Below are 23,687 nucleotides of genomic sequence, written 5' to 3'. Positions count from 1 at the left end.
AGAAAACGGGGAAAAGGGAGAGAGAAAACGGGGAAAAGGGAGAGAGAAAACGGGGAAAGGGGAGAGAGAAAACGGGGAAAGGGGAGAGAGAAAACGAAGAAAGGGGAGAGAGAAAACGAAGAAAGGGGAGAGAGAAAACGAAGAAAGGGGAGAGAGAAAACGAGGAAAGGGGAGAGAGAAAACGAGGAAAGGGGATAGAGAAAACGGGAAAAAGGGAGAGAGAAAACGGGGAAAAGGGAGAGAGAAAACGGGGAAAAGGGAGAGAGAAAACGGGGAAAAGGGAGAGAGAAAACGGGGAAAGGGGAGAGAGAAAACAAGGAAAAGGGAGAGAGAAAACGGGGAAAGGGGAGAGAGAAAACGAGGAAAGGGGGAGAGAGAAACCGAGGAAAAGGGAGATAGAAAACGAAGAAAGGGGAGAGAGAAAACGGAGAAAGGGGAGAGAGAAAACGAGGAAAGGGGAGAGAGAATACGAGGAAAGGGGAGAGAGAAAACGGGGAAAATGGAGAGAGAAAACGAGGAAAGGGGGAGAGAGAAAACGAGGAAAGGGGGAGAGAGAAAACGAGGAAAGGGGAGAGAGAACACGAGGAAAAAGGAGAGAGAAAACGAGGAAAGGGGTGAGAGAAAACGAGGAAAAGGGAGAGAGAAAACGGGGAAAGGGGAAAGAGAAAACAAGGAAAAAGGAGAGAGAAAACGAGGAAAGGGGATAGAGAAAACGAGGAAAGGGGAGAGAGAAAACGAGGAAAGGGGAGAGAGAAAACGAGGAAAGGGGAGAGAGAAAACGAGGAAAGGGGAGAGAGAAAACGAGGAAAGGGGAGAGAGAAAACGAGGAAAGGGGAGAGAGAAAACGAGGAAAAGGGAGAGAGAAAACGGGGAAAGGGGAGAGAGAAAACGAGGAAAGGGGAGAGAGAAAACGAGGAAAGGGGAGAGAGAAAACGAGGAAAGGGGAGAGAGAAAACGGAGAAAAGGGAGAGAGAAAACGGGGAAAAGGGAGAGAGAAAACGGGGAAAGGGGAGAGAGAAAACGGGGAAAGGGGAGAGAGAAAACGAAGAAAGGGGAGAGAGAAAACGAGGAAAGGGGAGAGAGAAAACGAGGAAAGGGGAGAGAGAAAACGAGGAAAAGGGAGAGAGAAAACGGGGAAAAGGGAGAGAGAAAACGGGGAAAAGGGAGAGAGAAAACGGGGAAAAGGGAGAGAGAAAACGGGGAAAAGGGATAGAGAAAACGAGGAAAAGGGAGAGAGAAAACGGGGAAAGGGGAGAGAGAAAACGAGGAAAGGGGGAGAGATAAAACGAGGAAAGGGGGAGAGAGAAAACGAGGAAAGGGGAGAGAGAAAACGAAGAAAGGGGGAGAGAGAAAACGAGGAAAGGGGAGAGAGAAAACGGGGAAAAGGGAGAGAGAAAACGGGGAAAAGGGAGAGAGAAAACGAGGAAAGGGGAGAGAGAAAACGAGGAAAGGGGAGAGAGAAAACGAGGAAAGGGGAGAGATAAAACGAGGAAAAGGGAGAGTGAATACGAAGAAATGGGGGAGAGAGAAAACGAAGACAGGGGGAGAGAGAAAACGAGGAAAAGGGAGAGAGAAAACGAGGAAAGGGGGAGAGAGAAAACGAGGAAAGGGGAGAGTGAAAACGAGGAAAGGGGAGAGATAAAACGAGGAAAAGGGAGAGTGAATACGAAGAAATGGGGGAGAGAGAAAACGAAGACAGGGGGAGAGAGAAAACGGGGAAAAGGGAGAGAGAAAACGAGGAAAGGGGAGAGAGAAAACGAGGAAAGGGGAGAGAGAAAACGAGGAAAGTGGAGAGAAAAAAACTAACAAAGGGAAGAGAAAAAACGAGGAAAAGGGAGGGGAAAAAACAGGAAAAGGGGGGGGAACAGGAAAATGGAAGAGAGAAAACGAGGAAAATGGAAGGGAAAACAGCGAGGAAAAGGGGGGAGAGAAACGAGGAAAGAGGGGAGAGAAAACGAGGAAAGAGGGGAGAGAAAACCAGGAAAGGGGGGAGAGAAAACCAGGAAAGGGGGGAGAGAAAACGAGGAAAGGGAAGAGAGAAAACGAGGAAAGGGAAGAGAGAAAACGAGGAAAGGGAAGACAGAAAACGAGGAAAGGGAAGAGAGAAAACGAGGAAAGAGGTGAGAGAAAACGAGGAAAGAGGGGGACGAGGAAAAGGGAGAGAGAAAACGAGGAAAGGGAAGAGTGAAAAAAAACAGGAAAGAAAAGGGAGAAAACGAGGAAAACAGAGGGAGAAAACGAGGAAAGGGGAGAGAAAAACGAGGAAAATGGAAGAGAAAAAACGAGGAAAAGAGAGGGAGAAAACGAGGAAAGGGGAGGGAGAAAACAAAGTGAGGGGAGAAAGAAACCGGAAAAGGGGAGAGAGAAAAAGAGGAAACGGGAGAGAGAAAACCAGCTAAGATGAGGGAGAAAACTAGGTGAGGGTTAGAGAAAACATGGAACTGGATAAAGAAAACTAGGAAAAGGGGAGGAGAAAACGAGGGAAGTCGAGGAAAAAACGAGGAAATGGGAAGAGGGAAAACGAGGAAATGGGAGGAGGGAAAACGGGGAAATGGGAGGAGGGAAAACGAGGAAATGGGAGGAGGGAAAACGAGGAAATGGGAGGAGGGAAAACGAGGAAATGGTAGGAGGGAAAACGAGGAAAGGGGAGAGAGAACACGAGGAAAGGGGAGAGAGAACACGAGGAAAGGGGAGAGAGAACACGAGGAAAAGGGAAGAGAGAAAACGAGGAAAAGGGAAGAGAGAAAACGAGGAAAAGGCAAGAGAGAAAACGAGGAAAAGGCAAGAGAGAAAACGAGGAAAAGGCAAGAGAGAAAACGAGGAAAAGGCAAGAGAGGAAAGGGGAGAGAGAACACGAGGAAAGGGGAGAGAGAACACGAGGAAAGGGGAGAGAGAACACGAGGAAAGGGGAGAGAGAACACGAGGAAAGGGGAGAGAGAACTCGAGGAAAGGGGAAAGAGAACTCGAGGAAAGGGGAAAGAGAACTCGAGGAAAGGGGAAAGAGAACACGAGGAAAGGGGAAAGAGAACACGAGGAAAAGGGAAGAGAGAAAACGAGGAAAAGGCAAGAGAGAAAACGAGGAAAAGGCAAGAGAGAAAACGAGGAAAATGGAAGAGAGGAAAGGGGAGAGAGAACACGAGGAAAGGGGAGAGAGAACACGAGGAAAGGGGAGAGAGACCGAGGACAATAAAACGATCAGAGGAGATAGATAGAGAACGAAGAAGAGAGAGAGAGAGAGAATGAGAGAGAGAGAACACGGGAACTATAAAGAACACTAACTCATTAGAGAGACAAAGGTGGAAAGAGAGAGAAATCGAAAGGAAGCGACATAGAAGCAGAGAGAGAGAGAGAGAGTGTGTGTGAGAGAGAGAGAGAGAGAGAGAGACCAAAAAGGAAGAAGTGAGACCACGAGAGAAAGAGAGAGTTATTAATATTAAAATTACATTCTTTAAATTTTTATTTCAAGTAAAAACAAAACAAAAAAAAAACTTGTGAAGGAATAAAAACAAAAAATTGTCAATATATTTTGTATGCTAACATTTCTTGGTCTTCGTGCCAAGATCAAAGCATAGTATCTGTTTTGATGCCATACTTCAGTATTTTGTTCTTGGTTAGTGGACGAGAATTCCTTCTCGACTGAGACAATTTTTTAAAAATGTTGTTCCTTTTCTCCGCATTGAAATAAACGACCCTGGTGGGGAACTCTTTCCTCGTGGGGCGGCAAAGTAACAAGTAACATTTATTCTCTCTTGTCTAAATTTATTTTAAAAATAAAAGTACGTCCGAAAATATGTTGTATTTTAATTGTTTTTTTTTAATTAAAATGCCAAGAATAAGCCGAAATTTAAGTAAGACGCCGCAAAAGCTATTAAAACGTATTTCGTTTCATGTTCCCGGAGATCGCATTTTTCATTGCTCAAGCCTCATGACATTTTAGCAGCCACGTAGTCCATATTTTGAAATAAGATATACAATTGTCAAGATAGCCCTATTCTATACTTATCTTCATCTGTGCATCGAACGTACATAATACTTAGTTCGCTGCGTCTTATAAGAAAAGTCCATACAAAATTCCAGCAAAATCAGTCCAGTAAATTCCATAAGCTCTTGTGTAAATCAAATATTTGTCTATTAAACATAATCAGCCCCAATTTTTTTCCCCTAAATATAATCGAGTCGAGATTTTTTCCCATGTAAACGTAATTGATCAGACATTTTCCAGGTAAAGATAAATAACCATAAAGCGATAAGGCTAAAAATTTTAGAGTGTTCCAGAGTACTACTGCAACCAGGTCTTCTGAGAAGCGTCTAAGGATTGTCTTACCTCCAAACCGAGTGGTTGGTTAATAGGTTAGACTGTCTAATCAGTATATTAATGCGATAGCCTGTGTGTTATTTTTTTTTTTTTTTGTGTGTGTGTGTCACGCTTACATCCGGGTCGTTTAATTATGTACTTCCATATCTTGCCATAAATAATTCTTCATGAATTTGAGTTTCGGTTTCGATTGTAGCTGATGTCACTTAAGTTATCTATCTATATATATTTTTTATAATAAATATTTTTACCAACATTTCCTGGTTCTTTACCAAGAATTCATTCAGATTTCGGTTATGGCTGAATATATATATATATATATATATATTTATTATACATACACCGCACTCATATGGTTTTATTTCTGTTTTGATTAAAACTAATGCACCCAAGTAATATATATATATATATATATATATATATATATATATATATATATATATATATATATATATATATATATATATATATAACATTAACTCCTTAATAATATATACGGAATATGTAAGCATTATAATATCATATTTAAGCGTACTTTATGGTCGGGCTTTGCCGGGCGTTCGTGCTAGCTTAGATAAATGCTTTTGTAGTTGTAACAAAAAAATCAACAATAATATTAGAGCGTCTTCACTTACATTGAACATCCACAGAATGGCAACATCAATATATTAGATAGTCTATATAATTAGTCTGCTTGTTCCTTACTTAGTAAGTTCGTACGTTTGGCTTTCAAAAAGAACAAAAACAATTTTTGAAAGCCAAACTACTATAAAAAAGCAAGATCCGAAAAAGTTAATCTGTCGGCCCTGAATAAGTAGCTAAAAGTTGCCCCCCCCCCCTTTGATATAGCCCCGTTTTCGAATATCATAATAATATATGATCCATGTTGTAATGATCAGGCGAAAGGAACTCGTGATTTCGAGATGCAACCGTGCTTCAATAAAGAAAGAAGTCAAGTAAACCTTACCTAAAAAAGAGAACATTCGAAAGAAACAGGGTAGGAAACATAAGAATATTGCCCGCCAAAATGTGCTGGACTGAAGGAGTCGATTAAAAATTTTCTCTTACAATGCGATTTTATTTGTATTGAAGCATGTAGCACAATATTGTTTCCTGAGTATTTATTTCTACTTATTAATTTATCTCAGTTGGGTCAGTTGTATATTTAAAATACAATAGGCACTTTTTTAATAGAGATAGTATGAAAAACATATTTGCTGAGTGTTATTGGCTATTGTGTCCAAAGCACTAATTTTTTTTGTGGTATCCAGAAAAATATCAAAACATTGGTCGATTAAATATCTTTCTCATTCCGTGGAATTTACACGGATCCTGCTAGTTTTCCTTATTAGTATAAATAGTCAATATTACGTAGTTTAATGTTGGTTGGTTGTTTTCGTTTTACGGCATATCAACCCTTTTTTTTTTTATTTAATGCCGAATCCAAAGATTTTGAAGAAAAATTTTTTAATAGAATATATTTGTTTTCAAGTCGGTTTCTATTTAACCCATAGTTGGAACCCTAACAGGTACTATCACTCCGGGTCAGAGTGGACATGGGAGCAATGGTAATTAAAGGGTGGCTCTACACTCCCCAAAGCCCACAAGCTGGGGTCTCACCACTGGATATAGTTTAAGGTCATATCCAGGACCCCCATTGAGGGACTTTTACCCTCTGCAGGGGAGGGGGGAAGTCGGTGTATTCTAATGCCCCAACGACAGTGCCACATAGATAAATAAAACGGTATTATTTTATAGACATTAATAGGAACCCCGTGAAAAACGTGATGCGAATTTGGTTCGTGTGATTTGAAGTCACATTTTTTACATCTAGACGAACTCACAGACACAGAACATCCAAAGCAACACAAATCGATTGCGTTTCTTTTTTTCTAATTTTACAAACTACCGTAGGTATTCACAACGGTATCTATTATAGACGGGTGTATGCTCTTCCAAATTACTCAGCCAATTTTTTAGCCTAAATATTTGAAATTTCTGCGTAAAGTGTATTCAGAATTAGAGCGGGATTTTTAATCGTTTTTCCCCGAGAATTTGGCTGTCAAGAGGTCAAAGTTCAAGAAATTTTACCTTTGCAGTCTCTAGCAAAATAGTCAGCCAATCCTGGGTCTAAATATTTGAAATTTTGCATTAAAAGTATTCAGACATGCAGCAAGCTTTTAAATCAATTTTTGGGCGAGATCTCTGGCTGCCAAGAGGTCAAAGTTGAAAGAGTTGACCTTTGTAGACTCTATGAAACTCCTCCGCCAATTTTTTGTCTAAACACTTAAAATTTTAGATGTCAGTTCCCTGGATATGAATCAAACTTTTCAAATATATATATATATATATATATATATATATATATATATATATATATATATATATATATATATATATATATATGCACATAAAGTTATGAAAGCTGGCAGAACTGCTAGTGTATATATATATATATATATATATATATATATATGTATGTATGTGTGTGTGTGTTATCCAGAGACAGAAGGTTTCGCTGTATCACAACTCTTCCCTGTGTCTAGCGATCACTCATCACTAGTTATCTCAAAATTTAAGAAATCTAATATGGAACGAGAATGTTTCCAAAAACGAAAAGCATTAATCCATATTGAAAAGTGAAGGGAAATAAAGTATGAACGTGTCTGATTGAAATAGATTAATGGATGTCTTTCCGATTTCATTTCGGGTGGCAGGGTGTTACTTTACTATTTCTTATTATTAACTTCCCAGGCAGATCTGACAAAAGCGCAGGAGGTGGGGAGAATCAAATCAGAACCACCACCCCCCGCAAAGTGGAGGACTCTGATCTTTGAAAAATTACCTGCGTAGGCCAATCGGTATTCCATGGTCCACGTACCTTCAGGAGTAATTAATAATTTTACTGTACCTGAAAGACGGAAGAGAAAGGATTGAAGGTTTAACATCGAAGTATCTGGAACGAATGCCTCAGTCCGTGAGATGAAAATCCATCAACATGACTATGTTACTGCCGGAGTGATGGCAGTGATCAGAATCTCAACTGGTATATATCAGTGAACAAGAGAATGGCAAAACAGATGTTGTGATTCGCTACCTTTTTTTACGAAATACGTTAAATGGGTCTCCCTAGCAGTTTTTGTTTTTTACTAGCAAAGTTTTGCCTGACGGGACAAATATTTATAAAGGGAAATCTAGGGCAAAGTTAGAAACTATAAATCGTTTGTTAAAAGTGTTAGATATATATTTTTTAACTTACCATCGTTTATAAATATTGATAAGCGCTATGATATTTCATATAAATACTAGCAGGCCGCCCGGCATTGTCCGGTCGTAAAATACGCTTCAATATGATATTTTGATTAATGCAGATTTCGTATTTATTATTAGCAGGAGTGTCGTTACCCGGGTGTGGGGAGGTGGTATAGTAAGGATATAGAAAACTGCCCAATTGAGGGCGAAGAAATTAATGTTTTTTGCCCAATTTTCGATATTTGTCTTCCGACATGTCGAGCTTCAATACGATACCGATCTCGTCAGGATCCGTCACGTCTGTCGAAAGTTTTTGGCATACATACATACATACATACATACATACATACACACACACAAAACGACAACTGAGATTTATATTATAGATTATTAGATTCGACCCAATATATAGTGATGATCTAAAAAGATTTAAAAAAAGACTCGTAGGGCCACCACAGAGTCTCGAAACCATAATATTCAGCTTACGATATACTTGTTTCTTTGATGTTAATATCTTATCTATGAAGATATGTTTGCTGCAAGACTACAAATAAAAACATAAACCAATAGCTATTACGTTGGGTATGCATATGCATAATGCTGTCGTTCGACTTTCACCTGGCAAATTTGATTTTTATTTTTTACACATATTTCCCCCGGCTAAAACCCAAATATAAAGTTTAGCATGGGTTCGAATACCGTATATATCAAGTTTCATGACTGTCCATAAAAAAAAACTGACAGAAGAGTTTGGTAGGCAAAGTTCTTTCAATATATATATATATAATATATATATATATATATATATATATATATACATACATATGTATGCATATATATTTATATATACACACACACATATATATACATATATATGTATGTATATGCATATATATACATATATATGTATATGTACACACATATATATACATATATATGTATACACATATGTATGTATATATACATATATGACATATATATGTATATGTACATATATATCTATATATACACACATATATATATATGTACATATATACACATATATACACATATATATGTACATATATATACGCATACATACGTATATGTACATATATATCTATATATACACACATATATATGTGTACATATATATATATACACATATATATGTCCATATATATACGCATACATAAATATATATATAGAAAGAGGTTAGTGTTTACTATACACTTTTACACAAATATTATGCAAGTATAAATCATGTAGAATATCTGTATGAATATAATTAGACGTAATAGTTGACTAAAGATGATCATACCATAAGAAAAACGAAAAAAACTAATAGGGAATTAAGTAAAATGAATGTTTAAAAGAATATGCAAATTAGCTAGATCTTTTGCAGACAAATGCAATTCCACGGCCATATATAGCAAAGTTGTATTTTCTTTTCAAATAAATAAAAGAGGGGTTTTTAATATATATGCGCACACATCAGAAGACAAACTTATAAGAGAATAGATTTTATAGATGCAAAGAAGACGTGTTACTCATTAGAACAAGGTGTTGTATTTCTTAATGTCCGCTGTTAAAATAAAACAATTTTTAAAAAATAGTGTTTTGGAATATGACATGCATTTTTTTAGCCACATTCTTTATATGTAGGCCGAACATACAGACACAAGCGTCTATAAAACAACACAAGACTCTCGTCGACGAATCGCATGAGGCAGACCAATTTCGGAACGGCTGGCATCATGTCGCATCCAGAAAAACTAGCAGCACTACAAGACAAACACAGCAATCGGTTCTTTATTAGTCGAGATCTCATTCACAGGACGAGACTCATGCTTTATCCAAGTCGCACAACCGAACACACGATAAAAGTGTAGTTTAAATTGGGAAACGCTTCTTGGGCAAAATAACAAACAACCGTCGAGCATAAAAGAATACCAGCTTCTTAGGTTGATTTCTTTTTTAAAAAAGTCTACACACACGCGACTTTGTACGGGCAATTGCTTGATAAAAGCACAACGACATAAACTCCATCTTCGAACACACGGACACACAGGACAGAGGAAGAAAACCGTACGAGCGGCCAAACTACACACACAGACACACACACACACACACGTGTGTGTGTGTGTGTGTGTCTGTGTGTGTGCTTCAGTCACATTGTCTGTGTGTGGGTGCGCGAGGAACGATCTCTACAAATCTGCTATCATCTTTTCTGTGTAAGACTTGAAACTTTATGTACAAAATAATAAAAACTATGGCAGAAATTCGATTGAGTTTTTTAGTGGGTAAAAATAGCTGCTAAGAAGTCAGAATTAATAAAATTGGAACTTAGCAGACGAAAGTCAACAAAAAAAGTGCTTCTCCTCGCTTGCGCAAATAAACATTTATGCGTTAATGTCGGGTTATTATTAGAATTTTAATATCCATCTACTGGCCGTTCAAAGAATCAGGCTGGAGAGCTAGACTACATGTTTTGATTTCGATTTTAGCTTAGGAAACTTATGTAATTTTTTTCCTTTGAAAAACCACTACAGCATATATTGGATAAAATATAATAATCAATGGAGTATTGGTCCTGCAATAATAAATATGAAATATGCATGATTTGAAACAACATATTTCAGCGTATTTTACGACCAGGAAACAGCGGGCGGCCTTCTAATATATATATATATATATATATATATATATATATATATATATATATATATATATATATATATATATAATATAATATAATATAAGTGAAATTGTGTGTGTATTTGTTTATCTGTCTGTGTGTGTACATTTCCCTATTAAACTACTCTGTCAATTTTCAGTCTACAGATTTGAGATTTGACATAAGGGGTATTGGGAATTTACAAAAAATCTTCAATTAGTTTTCGGCCAGAAATTTGGCTGTCAAGGAGTCAAAGTTAAACGATTTGGCCTTTGAAAACTCTACCAAATTCCTTCCCCAATTTGGGGCTTAAGCACTTAAAATTTTAGATGTAAGTAACGTGTACATGGATCAAACTTTTCAATTTGATTTGAGCCCAAAACAAATAAATGTAAAAGGGCCAAATTAACCAGGTCTAATTTATGGTCTAAACATTTGAAATTTTACATTAATTGTATTAAGACATAGAGCAAGATTTTTTAATCTGTTTTTGAGCTTAGCAGTCTCCAGCAAATTTTTCAGCAAATTCTGTGTCTAAACATTTGAAAATTTACAGAGGGCATTCAAACATGCTGCAAGCTTTTTAATCAGTTTTGGGGCGAAAATTTGGCTGCCAAGAGATCACAGTTGAAAGAGTTGAGCTTTTCAGACTCTACCAAACGTCTCCGCCAATTATGGGTCTAAACACTTGAAATTTTATATGTAGGTTACCTGGACATGAGTAAAACTTTTTAATATATATATATATAAGAGTAGGTAGTAGTTTGCTTAAAGCATTGTTGGTAAAGAAATATATAGAATTTTTTTTTTAAGCCAAAGACAATGCGGGGAAAGACCGGAAATTAATTAAAGTTCCATACCACCCACGGACTTTACATACACCGGACATACCAGCAACTTGGTTATAAATAATTATGCATTAAGGTGAGGAAAGATAGACGAATAAAGGCTAGACAGTCCTCTACTCAAGCATACCCGTCTACATTTGTTTGTTTTTCTTTCTTTGCTTTCATAATTCCGGTCTTTCCCCGCATTGTCTTTGGCTTAAAAAAAAATGATGTATATATATATATATATATATATATATATATATATATATATATATATATATATATATATAATGTTATGAACAGTACATATGGTCCGAGCAAAGCTGGGATGAATTGAAAGTAATATATATATATATATATATATATATATATATATTTTTTTTTATATATATATATATATATATATATATATATATATATATATATCCTGAAAGTATGTCAACCTTTAAAACGACACTAAATCCCAAATCTTTCGTTGTAAAACTACTTTGCTTGTACGTCAATTTCTTACAATCACTGTACGAGTTCGCTTCCGAGAAATTACAGTAGTCTTAATATTAATTTGGGGATCGAAAGTTGTTTACCATGAAAAAAAAAAACATCTCGAGAGTATATTATTTAAATTATTTTTCATGGTAATTATATATATATATATATATATCTATATCTATATCTATATATATATATATATATATATATATATATATATATATATATATATTAGTGATGGGACGATTCCAGTATTTTCTCCGATTCCGATACAATTACAGATTCCGTGCAAAATTCCCGATTCTGATTCTTTATAAATCTCTAATTATTAAACTATAAGATTGTTACTGTCTCCGCTTTTTTCTAAAAACACATATTGAATATGTAGATACTTACCTAAATCTCAAAATACACTTGTGTAGGAGGATCTATCGATTTCAGCTTCACTCAATGGTGGTTAAAAATCAATAAATATCTATTATTTAATTATTATTACCAGCAACTGAAGATTTTACTTTAAACAAAATCAAATAACAAAAGACAGTTAAAAGATTCTTTTTTTTGCATCGGAAAATAGGCACCAAATTTTCCGATTTTTCCCGATTCCGATTAATCGTCCTAACACTAATATATATATATATATATATATATATATATATATATATATATGTGTGTGTGTGTGTAAACAAAAGCTAAACGGAGGCCATCTAGAACATATGCTGTAGACCGGAGAAAAAAATGCCAGAGTCCCTAGTGTTTTGAATATAATAAACTATTTATGGCCAAAGTTTCATTTCATTCTGTCCAATAATAAAAACTATTTGTACACTTCTACTTTACAGTTTGGTTCTTACTATTATATAGTTTTCTTTTTGGGTCACCCTGTGTGTATGTATATATATATATATATATATATATATATATATATATATATTCTTCCGAATAGATTTATCCAACAATCAGCTGGTATGGAGACCTGTGATTATAAGATTTACAAAATATTACTGGTCGTAATATTCTATGTCTTATCCCATCTAAATATGAATTGCTTATATATATATGTCTGAAAATCGCAGATGTTAGATTCATCACTGTCAATAGGAATGGGAAAGACAAAAATCTTTTATATTGGAAGTAATGGTGGCGGATTTTATTGATGCCGATTCTCGTAGATTTCCTCAATATATTCCTTATGTGAAGGGTGGTGGATAGACCTGTCCATATACAATGCCGTTGATGTTGAAACGACTTAATTGCATGGGTGATTCTTTTAAAATAAACTGTTAATTAAATTGTAATTTGAAATAACAAACAACACAACTTTTTGCGCAATTTTAAAAAAAAATTCTTTATTCTGCTTTGCAGGTTCGTAAATATCTAAATATGAATTTCCCTCAAAAGACAATGACCGTGTTATTCGACATGCTTTCCGGAATAAAATGGTATGTTTACCTTGATTCATTTATATATAAGAAGTAAGTATAAATGTGAGAGAAAATATATACATATATGTCTAGCATTATGTATACATATACACGCGTATATATGATAGGTAAGTATGAATGCTAGATATCTATGTATGTAAATAAAAACGTCTTATACATGTTTGCATTTGTATATATAAAAAGGCTACCGTCAGTCTTGACAGACTATGGATATCCACTGTAAGAGAGCCTACGCGCGAGATTTTTGTGGCAAGAGTTGCGTAATCTTCAACCACAGCTCTACTGAGTCGACATTATTGAATACCAGTGGCAAGTGGAGGTTTAGGACGACTCGAAACAAACGCCGAAATAAGCGGAAAGTACATACATACACACATACACACATACAACATACATACACACATACAACATACATACACACATACATAGAATTTTGTGTGAGAGATAAATATGAATGTGGGATATATTTGAGAAGTTTATGTGTGTGTGTGTGTCCGTGCATGTCTGTGCGTGCATGTGTATATGTGTGCGTGTTAGCACTTCCCCTAGTCGAGTGTAACCGTCTTCCTCCTTCGGAGGAAGTTTCATCGGAGTATGAAGTTCACAAGAGGTCCCAAGTCGCACGCATATCTTCGTCAGGGAAGATGCGCCGTTAGGTTTTTGCAACTCTTCTTTGCTGGGAGATGTCGACGTCCTCCTACATACAGCGCCTGGAATTCCTAAATTGGTCACCCATTTTAGTAATGACAAGGTTCAACTTTGCTTAACTCTAGTCATCTGACGGGAACCGGTGTGTCAATGTGATTATGCCGTATATTTATTACACCAACTACACACATCGGACCACCATCGCTACTGTTGTTCTGACCCCCCCGTGGGGGGGGGTCCTTACTACACCACCTAAACACCTGGGCAGCGTTGGGTATCCCTACTAGTAATATATAGTAATATATATATATATATATATATATATATATATATATATATATATATATATATATATTAGATCTACTACTTTCTTTTCAATTGCGGCTTCAGTGCACGTAAGCGTCCATCGGTTGCTAGAAAACCGGTCCCGTACGACAGCCCACCGATAAGAGTCAACGATGAACGGACGAATCACTGCCGTTCACAGAAATGAAACACCCGCGCGCGGAAAGAAAACAACGTCCAAACACACGAACACATTCGAGACGAGCGGAAGCGTAGGAGAAGGCGAACCGGACAGAGGAAGCAGAAGGCACCAAGAAAGAGAGGTTGAGCGGGAAGAAAAAAAAACCGATTGCGAAAAATGCGGTACGCACACACGGGCACAAGGAGTGCCTTTTAGCCAATATGGATCGAAGGATGTAACATTTTATTTCAACATTATCTTTTTCCCTCTCTCTCTCCCTCTCTCTCTCTCTCTATATATATATATATAGTATCCATATCTGTATGTGTGTGCGGAACGGTCTCTTGCAAGGTATCTCTTACGCATGCGCAAATATATTTGTAAAAATTCACGCAGTTCAGCGTATAAAGTTTAAAATATATATATATATATATATATATATATATATATATATATATATATATATATATATATATATATATATATAATGTTGTTTGTTTTGGTTTTAGCGATATGTTTTGAATGAATTCAATTATTTACGAAAGCGCATTTTTACCTAAATGCAAGCTAGGAAAAATTTTCCCTGTAACCAATTTGGTACCCCCACATGGGGAGCGGCATATGTATTATTTTTAAAATATAATTATCCACTGACACGTGTTTCGTCGTCTACGACTCATTATATATTCAGCCAATCTCGCTATATTCAGCCACTCTGGTGAGTCGTAGACGACGAAACACGTGTCAGTGGATAATTACATGTCCTTAGGTCAAACACCGCTGGATATCTAAATGTTTCAGTTTCGATTCTAGCTGATGGCATTCAAGCTATAGATAAATATTAAAAAACTTTTGAAATAACTTTCCAATATAACTCACCAAAAGAAAGAGACATAATTTTACCTGATGAGATCCTAGTTAGTAAAAACTATCAATCGACACAATAAAAATATTAATGTAAATAGTTCTATTTGGAATTGAGCAATATCCAGTGGATATTCTTTTAGTATTATCTCACAAATAATAATTAATATCTAAACTAAGTCTTGAAAATATATATGGTAATAAGGCTATGCAGAATATTCCGCTTTTCTCTCTCGTGAAAATTCGTCAGGCTCACGGGAACGAAACGCGAAATATTCTGTGTAGCTTAATTGTCATATACATTTTCATAAGTTACTACCTAGTTCTACATACGTATTGAGTACTATTGAAGTAAATACTAACAATTTACGCATAAAATTATATCTTCGTATAATAATTTATGTGATTAAAAAGGTAGTTATATATATATATATATATATATATATATATATATATATATATATATATATATATATATATATATATATATATATAACAGAGATAAACAGGAAATATAAAGACAGGCTGAAGATAGTCCGAAATACATGACGAGATATTGATCCCTATTTGTTCGGATTTTAATGAAACTGACGGTATCGATATTGTTCTCAGATCATCTGTATCACATAAATATTACGTTCTAATTTTTTTTTTCCTTTTTGATTTTCTTAATGATTGAACACTGTGCTAGGTTTCTCTCCAACTTACCATAAATTATACATACCCTAACTTTGAGACAATGACATGTTTTTTTTTGTTATTTTTTTAACCCGCCTTTTTTTATTCATCTTTATATTTGGATGCTGGAGACATTTCCAAAAATATGTAGTATTATAAGCATCAAACGGCTTTTTTCGTTGCTGGAGACTATTGTTCACGCTGGTAATATTACTAAAATAGTGGTTTATTCCCCGGGGCTGGATATAATTAGAGAAAATTACAAAGTACGGGTCTCATATTTTAAACTTTCTGTTCTTTTTTTTTAGTCATTTCCAGACTCGTAGACTAAGTATACTGATTTTATAGTGATATGACAGGCGCAAACAATAATATCAGCGAGAATAAAAATGCAGAGTCATCACTAGAGATATGACAACAGCATATTCTGTTCATTGTTATTAGTCTCGACTGTATAACCGACACAGACATAATTAATCACCGAATCACATCAGTCTACATAAAAACATATAAGATATCAATGGATATATATACCCGAGAATCTAAGCAAGGAAAAGAATATGCTGTTGTCATAGACCTAGTTATAACATACTACGTATAGCTGCTTCGCCGTATCATAGCACTCTTATGTGACCAGACATGGTTGTTGCGTGAAGCTGAAAATCTAAAACCTACTGCTTGTACGGTAATCAGTAATCTTTCTCATATATTTGTCTCCGCGCGCACACACGCATAAACACGTGTGTGCGCGCTGGAGTTCGCGAACCCGCGGGAATATCAAAGAGAATAAGAAAGGTATAGTTTGGATTTGCGTAGATTTGACTAAAGAGTCTGCAGACGCTAAACGGGAATCGGAAAAATCGGACCAATTTATGGTATAGGAATTGTTCTCGTGAAAATTTTAGACAAATTTCCGACTTCGAAAGAACAGACTTTTAGTTCATTGTAAAAGTTTGTTTTCTATTGCTTGGACTCGTGATGAAAGAATTTATCAGTAATAAAAGGATTCTTATAATTTTACCGATTCCGTACTAAATTCCCGATTACGATACAATTATCGATTCTGATTTTTCATACATCTCGAAATACTTAATAGAGTTATTTAATCTTGATTATGGTAAATATGCAGATATTTTCTCAAATGTTAAAAAAAAAATACAGTTAGGTGTGATATATTTTAATTTTAGTATTAATTTAAAATTTAAAAAATATATTATTTTATCATTACTATCGGCAGTGATATATTTTGCTTTAAGCAAAATCAAATAAAAAAAGACAAATAAAAGAATCGTTTTTGGTATCGGAAAATACGCACACATTATTCCGATTCCGATATCAATATCGAGTTTTCTGATTCCCGATTCTGATTAATTTTCCCAATACTAACATGTATCATTTTAAACCATTAGTGCAATTAAAATAATTTAAAAAAAAAAAAAAAAAAGAACGGATTTAGGTCAAAATGGCACCAGAAAAAAAAAATAAAAGGCCAGATAAAAATGGCACAGATAAAAAAATGTCACGGGTGGGCGAATAGAACATAATTTGCACAAGTGAAACATCTAGATGTAAATCTTACGAGTCTATCAAAATCTTAGATAAAATACACGAAGGAAATATATTGCGAAGAAGTGAAAAGAAAATTATATCTACTTGTAAAAGTTGATGAGGACTCTCTGCTGTACCACCGCTTCTTCTCCCAACATCAAAAAAAAAATTTAAAAAATTAAAAAAATAAAAAATAAATAAAAATAAATAATAATGTTTACATTAGACGATTATATAATCGGAATCCGGGAAAAAATATGGGAATCGTTCCATCACTAATGTATGTGTATATACGTATATCCTCATAGTACTGGTGCTACCACATCAGGCTGTCTGAAGATATTGGCTTCCTGAGACGAAATTCACCTATAATTCATGTTTTCTTTGTTTTACTATTTTATTTTACAAAAATTATGATTTCTGTAAAACCCGAAGGCAACAGTCCTTCCCCTTTTCCCATTTATTCTCTCCCTCCCTCCCTCTCCCGGCTAATTTCCTAACTTAAAATGTACCAAACATTAATACTATAACCCTTTACTCTCTCCCATTGAAAAAAAAAACATTCATGTACTGCAACGCAGATAATAAAAACAACAAAATCCACTACAAACGCTACAAACTAGCGATTGAAAATTGAAGATACAAAGAGATTGAAGAATTAAAAAAAAAAAAAAAAAAACTATTACAAAAGAACCAAATGCATCATGAATAACCCAAACGGGTTGATGTACTAAACTGGATTCAGCATTACATAACCCGAAATGGGTTGATATGATGCAAAACAAAATACTCAAACCAAACTCTACGAATAAATATTTGAAGATATACAGAACTTGACGCATACAATGTTTTCCAAAATAACTGGATTCGGCGTTAAATAAACCGAAAAGGGTTGATATGCCGGAAAACAAAATAATCAAACCAAACAACCAACTTCATAGTAATTATGAAAACGGAAGAATAGACAAAATAAAACAAGAAGCCTCGTTAAACATTTTTATAAAAAATTATATAGACAATTCGTTTTTGATAAACCGTAGAAACGGTTCCAAATAATAAAATTTTATTATAACGTTCTCCCTAAGGCTGTTCTTTTTTTTTTTTTTTCAAATGAAAGAACACATTTAATCAGAAACACATGAACATAATGCATAAAATTATATCCCAATAACAAATGATAAAAAGTGACGTCATCACTTCATCAAATCTCCACACTAACGTAATGTACGTACTTGCAATAACCCTTATCCCTGAGTGGCTTCCGGGCCTTGATAAGTGGTGATCACTGTGTAAAAAAAAAAAAGTGACTCTTTTAGCACGTGAATAATAGATGTGAAGGGAAATATACAGACGCCAGCAGCGGCGAGGGATGGTTGACGTGTTCATTTAAGTACATATCACGGCTAATTCGAATTTAAATAAAATTGTTTGTCTGCATTACTCAATCCTAGCATTAATGCACATTTTAGCATATGATTTGAGTTATTAGAGTTTAAACGCGTTAATAAACTGACATTCGAAGGGATCGGGACATTTTGGGATATCGGATAACAATGCGTCTATTTTCCATTGACGACAATGTAAATTGTTTTTTTGTTTAGCATTAAAACTTAATTTTCTATTGACGGTACAAATGCTGAATTGAAAAACATTGTGATTAAAAGCCATTAACATCTATACATAACTTACACACACACACACACACACACACACACACACACACACACACACACACACACACACACACACACTATATTACATTTGCAAAAATATATGCACGTATTAGATGTATTTTTACGGTAATTTGAAAGTAAAAAAGGAATATCAGTAGCTAATTATATAGAGGTTTCAAAAGATTCGGAACATGCATCGGAATATCAGAATCGAGAAAAATGGAAGTGTCCCGTCATTAATATATACGTACATATATCTATTGTTTTTAAAATATAATTATCCATTGACACGTGTTTCGTCGTCTACGACTCATCAGATTGGCTGACCAAATCGGTTAGAGGGAAAATTATTCCCAACTCGCATTTAGGTAAAAATGCACTTTCTTATAAATAATTGAATCCATTTAAAACGTATCGCAGAAACAAAAACAAATAAAATAACATCTACGTACATTTATCTAGGTATATTTGTACGTATGCAGATATGGAACTACAGCGATACAACCTATATATATATATATATATATATATATATATATATATATATACACGTATATATATATGCACACACACATACAAACATACATACACACATATAATACACACACATATACAAACATACATACAGACAAACATACACACACACAAACATACACACACATACATACAGACAAACATACACACACATACATACAGACAAACATACACACACACACATATATATATATATATATTTATATATAAACGCTAACAACAAATCGTAAGTTTATAAGCGATAAAAAAATCGACTCGGGCACATTAGTTAAGTATCAGGATGCAGATACTGGTGTTATGAGTTCGATCCTAACCTATTCTGACGACGGCTGAAAGCCAGAAATATGCATATATAGTAGCATATTTTCATGCACGTAAAAATTATATATATATATATTAAATATTATTTTACGTGCATAAAAATGTGTGTGTGTGTGTGAGAGATTCTGATTGCTTTATGGTTTCAGAATTAAAAACATGAAATTTTTTAATTTTACTCAATAAGATCAACCAAAAACTATTCGATAGATCGATATCATAATAAAGTAAATAGATTTGAAATATCAATGTCCAAATCCACGTGGAATGACAATAACAACTCAATCACGTGGTTTTACTTAACATTTTACTGCACTTCCATTGATAGTCCAATCAATTGAAACGCACTAACACTCCTTTCGAACACATATGCGGGTGTGTGGAATTTTTTTTTTAAACTAATATGTCACAACTTATCAAGACGAAAACCTACTCGTGGACTAACTTTATTGACATTCGCTGACCGTCAATTTTATGACTAAGAATACTATAAGAAGATTGAAATTAAAGAGTGTAATGGATGCAGTTTTATTACTTAGAAGAACAGTTGATATGACGCACACTATCGGATTGATGCGGATTGGTGTTTAATGCAAAAGTGAGCACAAATTTAACCATATTCAACTGTACATTTTGCATAAAGTATCCTTGCATATTCAACGGGGTATAACTTTTTGTACCTTCATTTCTATTAATACAGTGGGACCCCGGGATACATCAATATAAATTAATAGCAAAATACAGCACAGTATATAATATACACGTATATAATCAACGAACATTATAAATAACACTGTAAGATGGGGAAAATACCGTAACCAGGGTCCGGAAAAACATTGTATTCAACATCGCTAACTCAAAAAAACGTATCATAGAGACATCGTATCCCGGGGTGATTCTGCAACAATTTTCTTTGACATTAATCAAATTAATATTTTAAAAAGAACTTCGAAAGTGTAATTATTACGATGGTTATTAAATTATTGCATTTAACAAAATTGTTGTATAAACTATAAATAAGTCCGTTATGGTAATATTTTAATGCGCATTTTCCCGTGGCGTAGTGGATAAGGTAGTTGGTAAAATTCAGTTGTAAAGTTACACTCTTCTATAGGTGTAAGTTTCAATCCTGAATTTGAATTACTTATGACTTCTACCCAGTCATGGTTGATGAAACGAGGGTATATACCGCCGTGGAATTAAAATGCCTAAGATTAGAAATAGCATAAAATCTAAAAAGTACGAATAATCATTCTTCATGTAAAAGAAACAGAAACTTTGTTGCATTTGTCTGATATTCTGTTTTCTTTCTCTTGATTATTTGAAATTAATTTATCCGCCAGTTTATATTTTTTACCAATTAAACGACTAGACGAATACATATCTATTAATATATATATATATATATATATATATATATATATACTTTTTCTTTGTTTTACATATTCTATAGTCCCATAAAATGTTTGTGTGTATTGATATTCATATTAAAAACCCTTTTTTCTGTTAATATTTATCTGCTTCCCCTACAAAAGCAAAATGTGATACAACGTCGTTTTTAATGTGGGGTTAAACCAGTTCCCCGAAAATAAAGTAAAAGGGGCACTCTGGTTGGGACCCAAAATAATAATTGTCTCAGTATAGAGTGTTTCCCCTCCATTGACTGAGATAAATTAGCTTAAGAGCAGCATCAAAACAACCACTACACTTTGAGATATTAAACCCTTTATTAAGGCTAAAATATTCAACGAACAAAATCTTAAGCACAAGGCCAACTCCAAAGGGGGGGGGAAGTGGGGGTCGTTGGTCATCCTTGTCACTCCAGAATTAAACAAAACTTTCTCTTAGCTAGTATCTTATTTCACCATAATACCGCATTCACCCTTTCGTACTCGGACACATCCTACTTAGAACCCAATTGTTTAAAACATTTTAATTAGAGTATAAAAACAAAATAGATAACAATAAATGTAATACAGATACTACACTTTAGTCTTGGCCCGAAGGTCAAGAAAGAAAAAAAAAGGCAAGCCTTTTTTCTTGCTTCCCCACCAAAGCAAATTAGGCACAAGGCCGTTTTTAATGTGGGGTAAAAACCAGCTCCCCTAAAAGTAGGCAAAAGGGGGGCACTCTGGTTACCGAACATGATAATTGTCTCAGTATAGAGGGTTTCCCCTCCATTGACTGGTACAAATTATATTAAGTGCAGCATCTGCAGAACAGATGGTATTTATTTGCTCCCCCACCGAGCAAATTAGGCACAAGGCCAATTTTTAATGTGAGGAGTGAAGGGAGGGGGAAGGGAAAAAAGGGGACCAGCTCCCGAGAGGTGGGAAATGGGAGCTGGTTAAAGGTCAGGCATGTGGGGTTGCCCCCACATCTGGTCTTTGCTAGTCATAGCTAGTCATAGCTTGCAGTATCTGCCGGAACAGATACTACACTTTGATCCCGGCCCGAAGGCCGAGAATATCAGAAAAAAGGCTAGCCTTTTTTTTCTAGCCTTTTTTCTATTTATTTGAAAAAGAAAATACAACTTTATCACATACAGATCGCTGAATTGCATGTACCTGCAAAAGATCTAATTTGCATATTCTTTTAAATATTCATTTTAATTAATTCCCTGTTTGTTTGTTTTTTTGTTTTCTTTTCTTAGAGTATGATCATTAGTTAACGATTACGTGTAATTATATTCATGCAGATATTCTATATGATTTATGCTTTCGTAACATTTGCTTAAAAAAGGTTAAAGTAACACAACCCTCTTTTTATATAGTTATTTATGTATACGTATATATTTTTGTTTAAAAATTGCCTACGAAACTCCTGTCAGTTTTTGGTCTACAGACATGAAACTTAATATATAGGGTATTCAAACCCATGCGAAACTCTTTATTTGGCTTTTAGCCGGAGAAAATCGGTACAAGAGTGTGAAAATTAAAAGAAAATGAAATTTGCCCTGTGAAGGTCGAAAGACGGCATTACGAATATGTGGGCGTAACGTAATAGTTATTGGTTCATGTTTTAAGTTTTAGGTTTTCAGTGAACATGTCTTCATAGCTCAGGTATTAACGTCAAAGGGAAAAGTAAATCGTAAGCTAAACGCTTTGGATTCGATTCTCGGTGGTGACGTGCGAGTATTTTTTTTTTTTTTACTTTTTAATTTATTACTATGTATTGGGTCCAATTTTTAAAAAAAATATATTACTATATATTTGGGTCCAATTTTTAAAAAAATATATTACTATATATTTGGGTCCAATTCTTTAAATCATTACTATATATTGGGTCCAATTTTTTAAATCATTACTATATATTGGGTCCAACATAATATTATAATAAATATGAATTTGCATTAATAAAAACATCATAGTTAAACGTATTTTACGACCGGGCAATGTCAGGCAGTCTGCTAGTGATTTATAAGTCACTGGAAATCCAAGATCACGGTTCGCTCAACCAGTTACAAGTAACTAAAAAACGACCCTGGTGTCTAACTCTGTCCCGTGGGGAGGCATAGTAAATAGGTACAAGTAACTAAAAGTAAAATCCGTAATCAACTTACCATTTAAAAATAAATGATATAATTTTGGAATTTTGTACTGATTAATTTATTAATAATGTCGGGTAAATAGCCTTAGCTGCAAAAAGAACTCATATCTCACTTCCTGCCTGTAAGTACTAGTTTTTCGCGGAAACTACTAGGTCAGGCTGAACATTTTCTAGACCTTTGTTATTACTAGTCCTGTGACAACAGCATATTCTTTTCATTGTTTTGACTCTTAAGTATATGTCCGTTAATATCTTATATGTTTTTTCTAGATTGATATGGTTCTCGGTTGATTAGCCGAGTCTAACTATGTCGGATATATACCACAGAGTCAAAAGAATGTAAAAATATGCTGTTGTCACAGCCCTAGCACAGCAAACAAAGTATTATAGTATCCGTTCGACGCATATTTTGGGATGAAGAT

At 34.7% G+C, this 23,687-nt stretch overlaps 2 protein-coding genes across 7 annotated transcripts in view; one reads left to right on the top strand and one right to left on the bottom strand.

Moving 5' to 3' along the window:
* LOC145265495 (paired box protein Pax-6-like) overlaps nucleotides 1-23,687 on the bottom strand; it is a 1,005,138-nt gene that overhangs the window by 613,789 nt on the left and 367,662 nt on the right. The window lies entirely within an intron of this gene.
* Nucleotides 14,043-23,687, top strand: part of LOC145265762 (uncharacterized) — a 34,594-nt gene continuing 24,949 nt past the window's right edge. Inside the window, exon 1 of the mRNA XM_080121813.1 lies at nucleotides 14,043-14,283. Coding sequence (XP_079977939.1) covers nucleotides 14,094-14,283 — 190 coding nt within the window. The 5' untranslated portion in view covers nucleotides 14,043-14,093. The remainder of the gene's footprint in view (nucleotides 14,284-23,687) is intronic.

The sequence above is a fragment of the Euprymna scolopes genome, chromosome 40 (assembly GCF_053919585.1).
Source record: "Euprymna scolopes isolate OS-2025 chromosome 40, ASM5391958v1, whole genome shotgun sequence".
In the NCBI taxonomy this organism is placed as follows: Eukaryota; Metazoa; Mollusca; class Cephalopoda; order Sepiida; family Sepiolidae; genus Euprymna; species Euprymna scolopes.
Note: the sequence above shows the minus strand (reverse complement) of the source record. Positions and strands in the feature narration are given on the sequence as shown.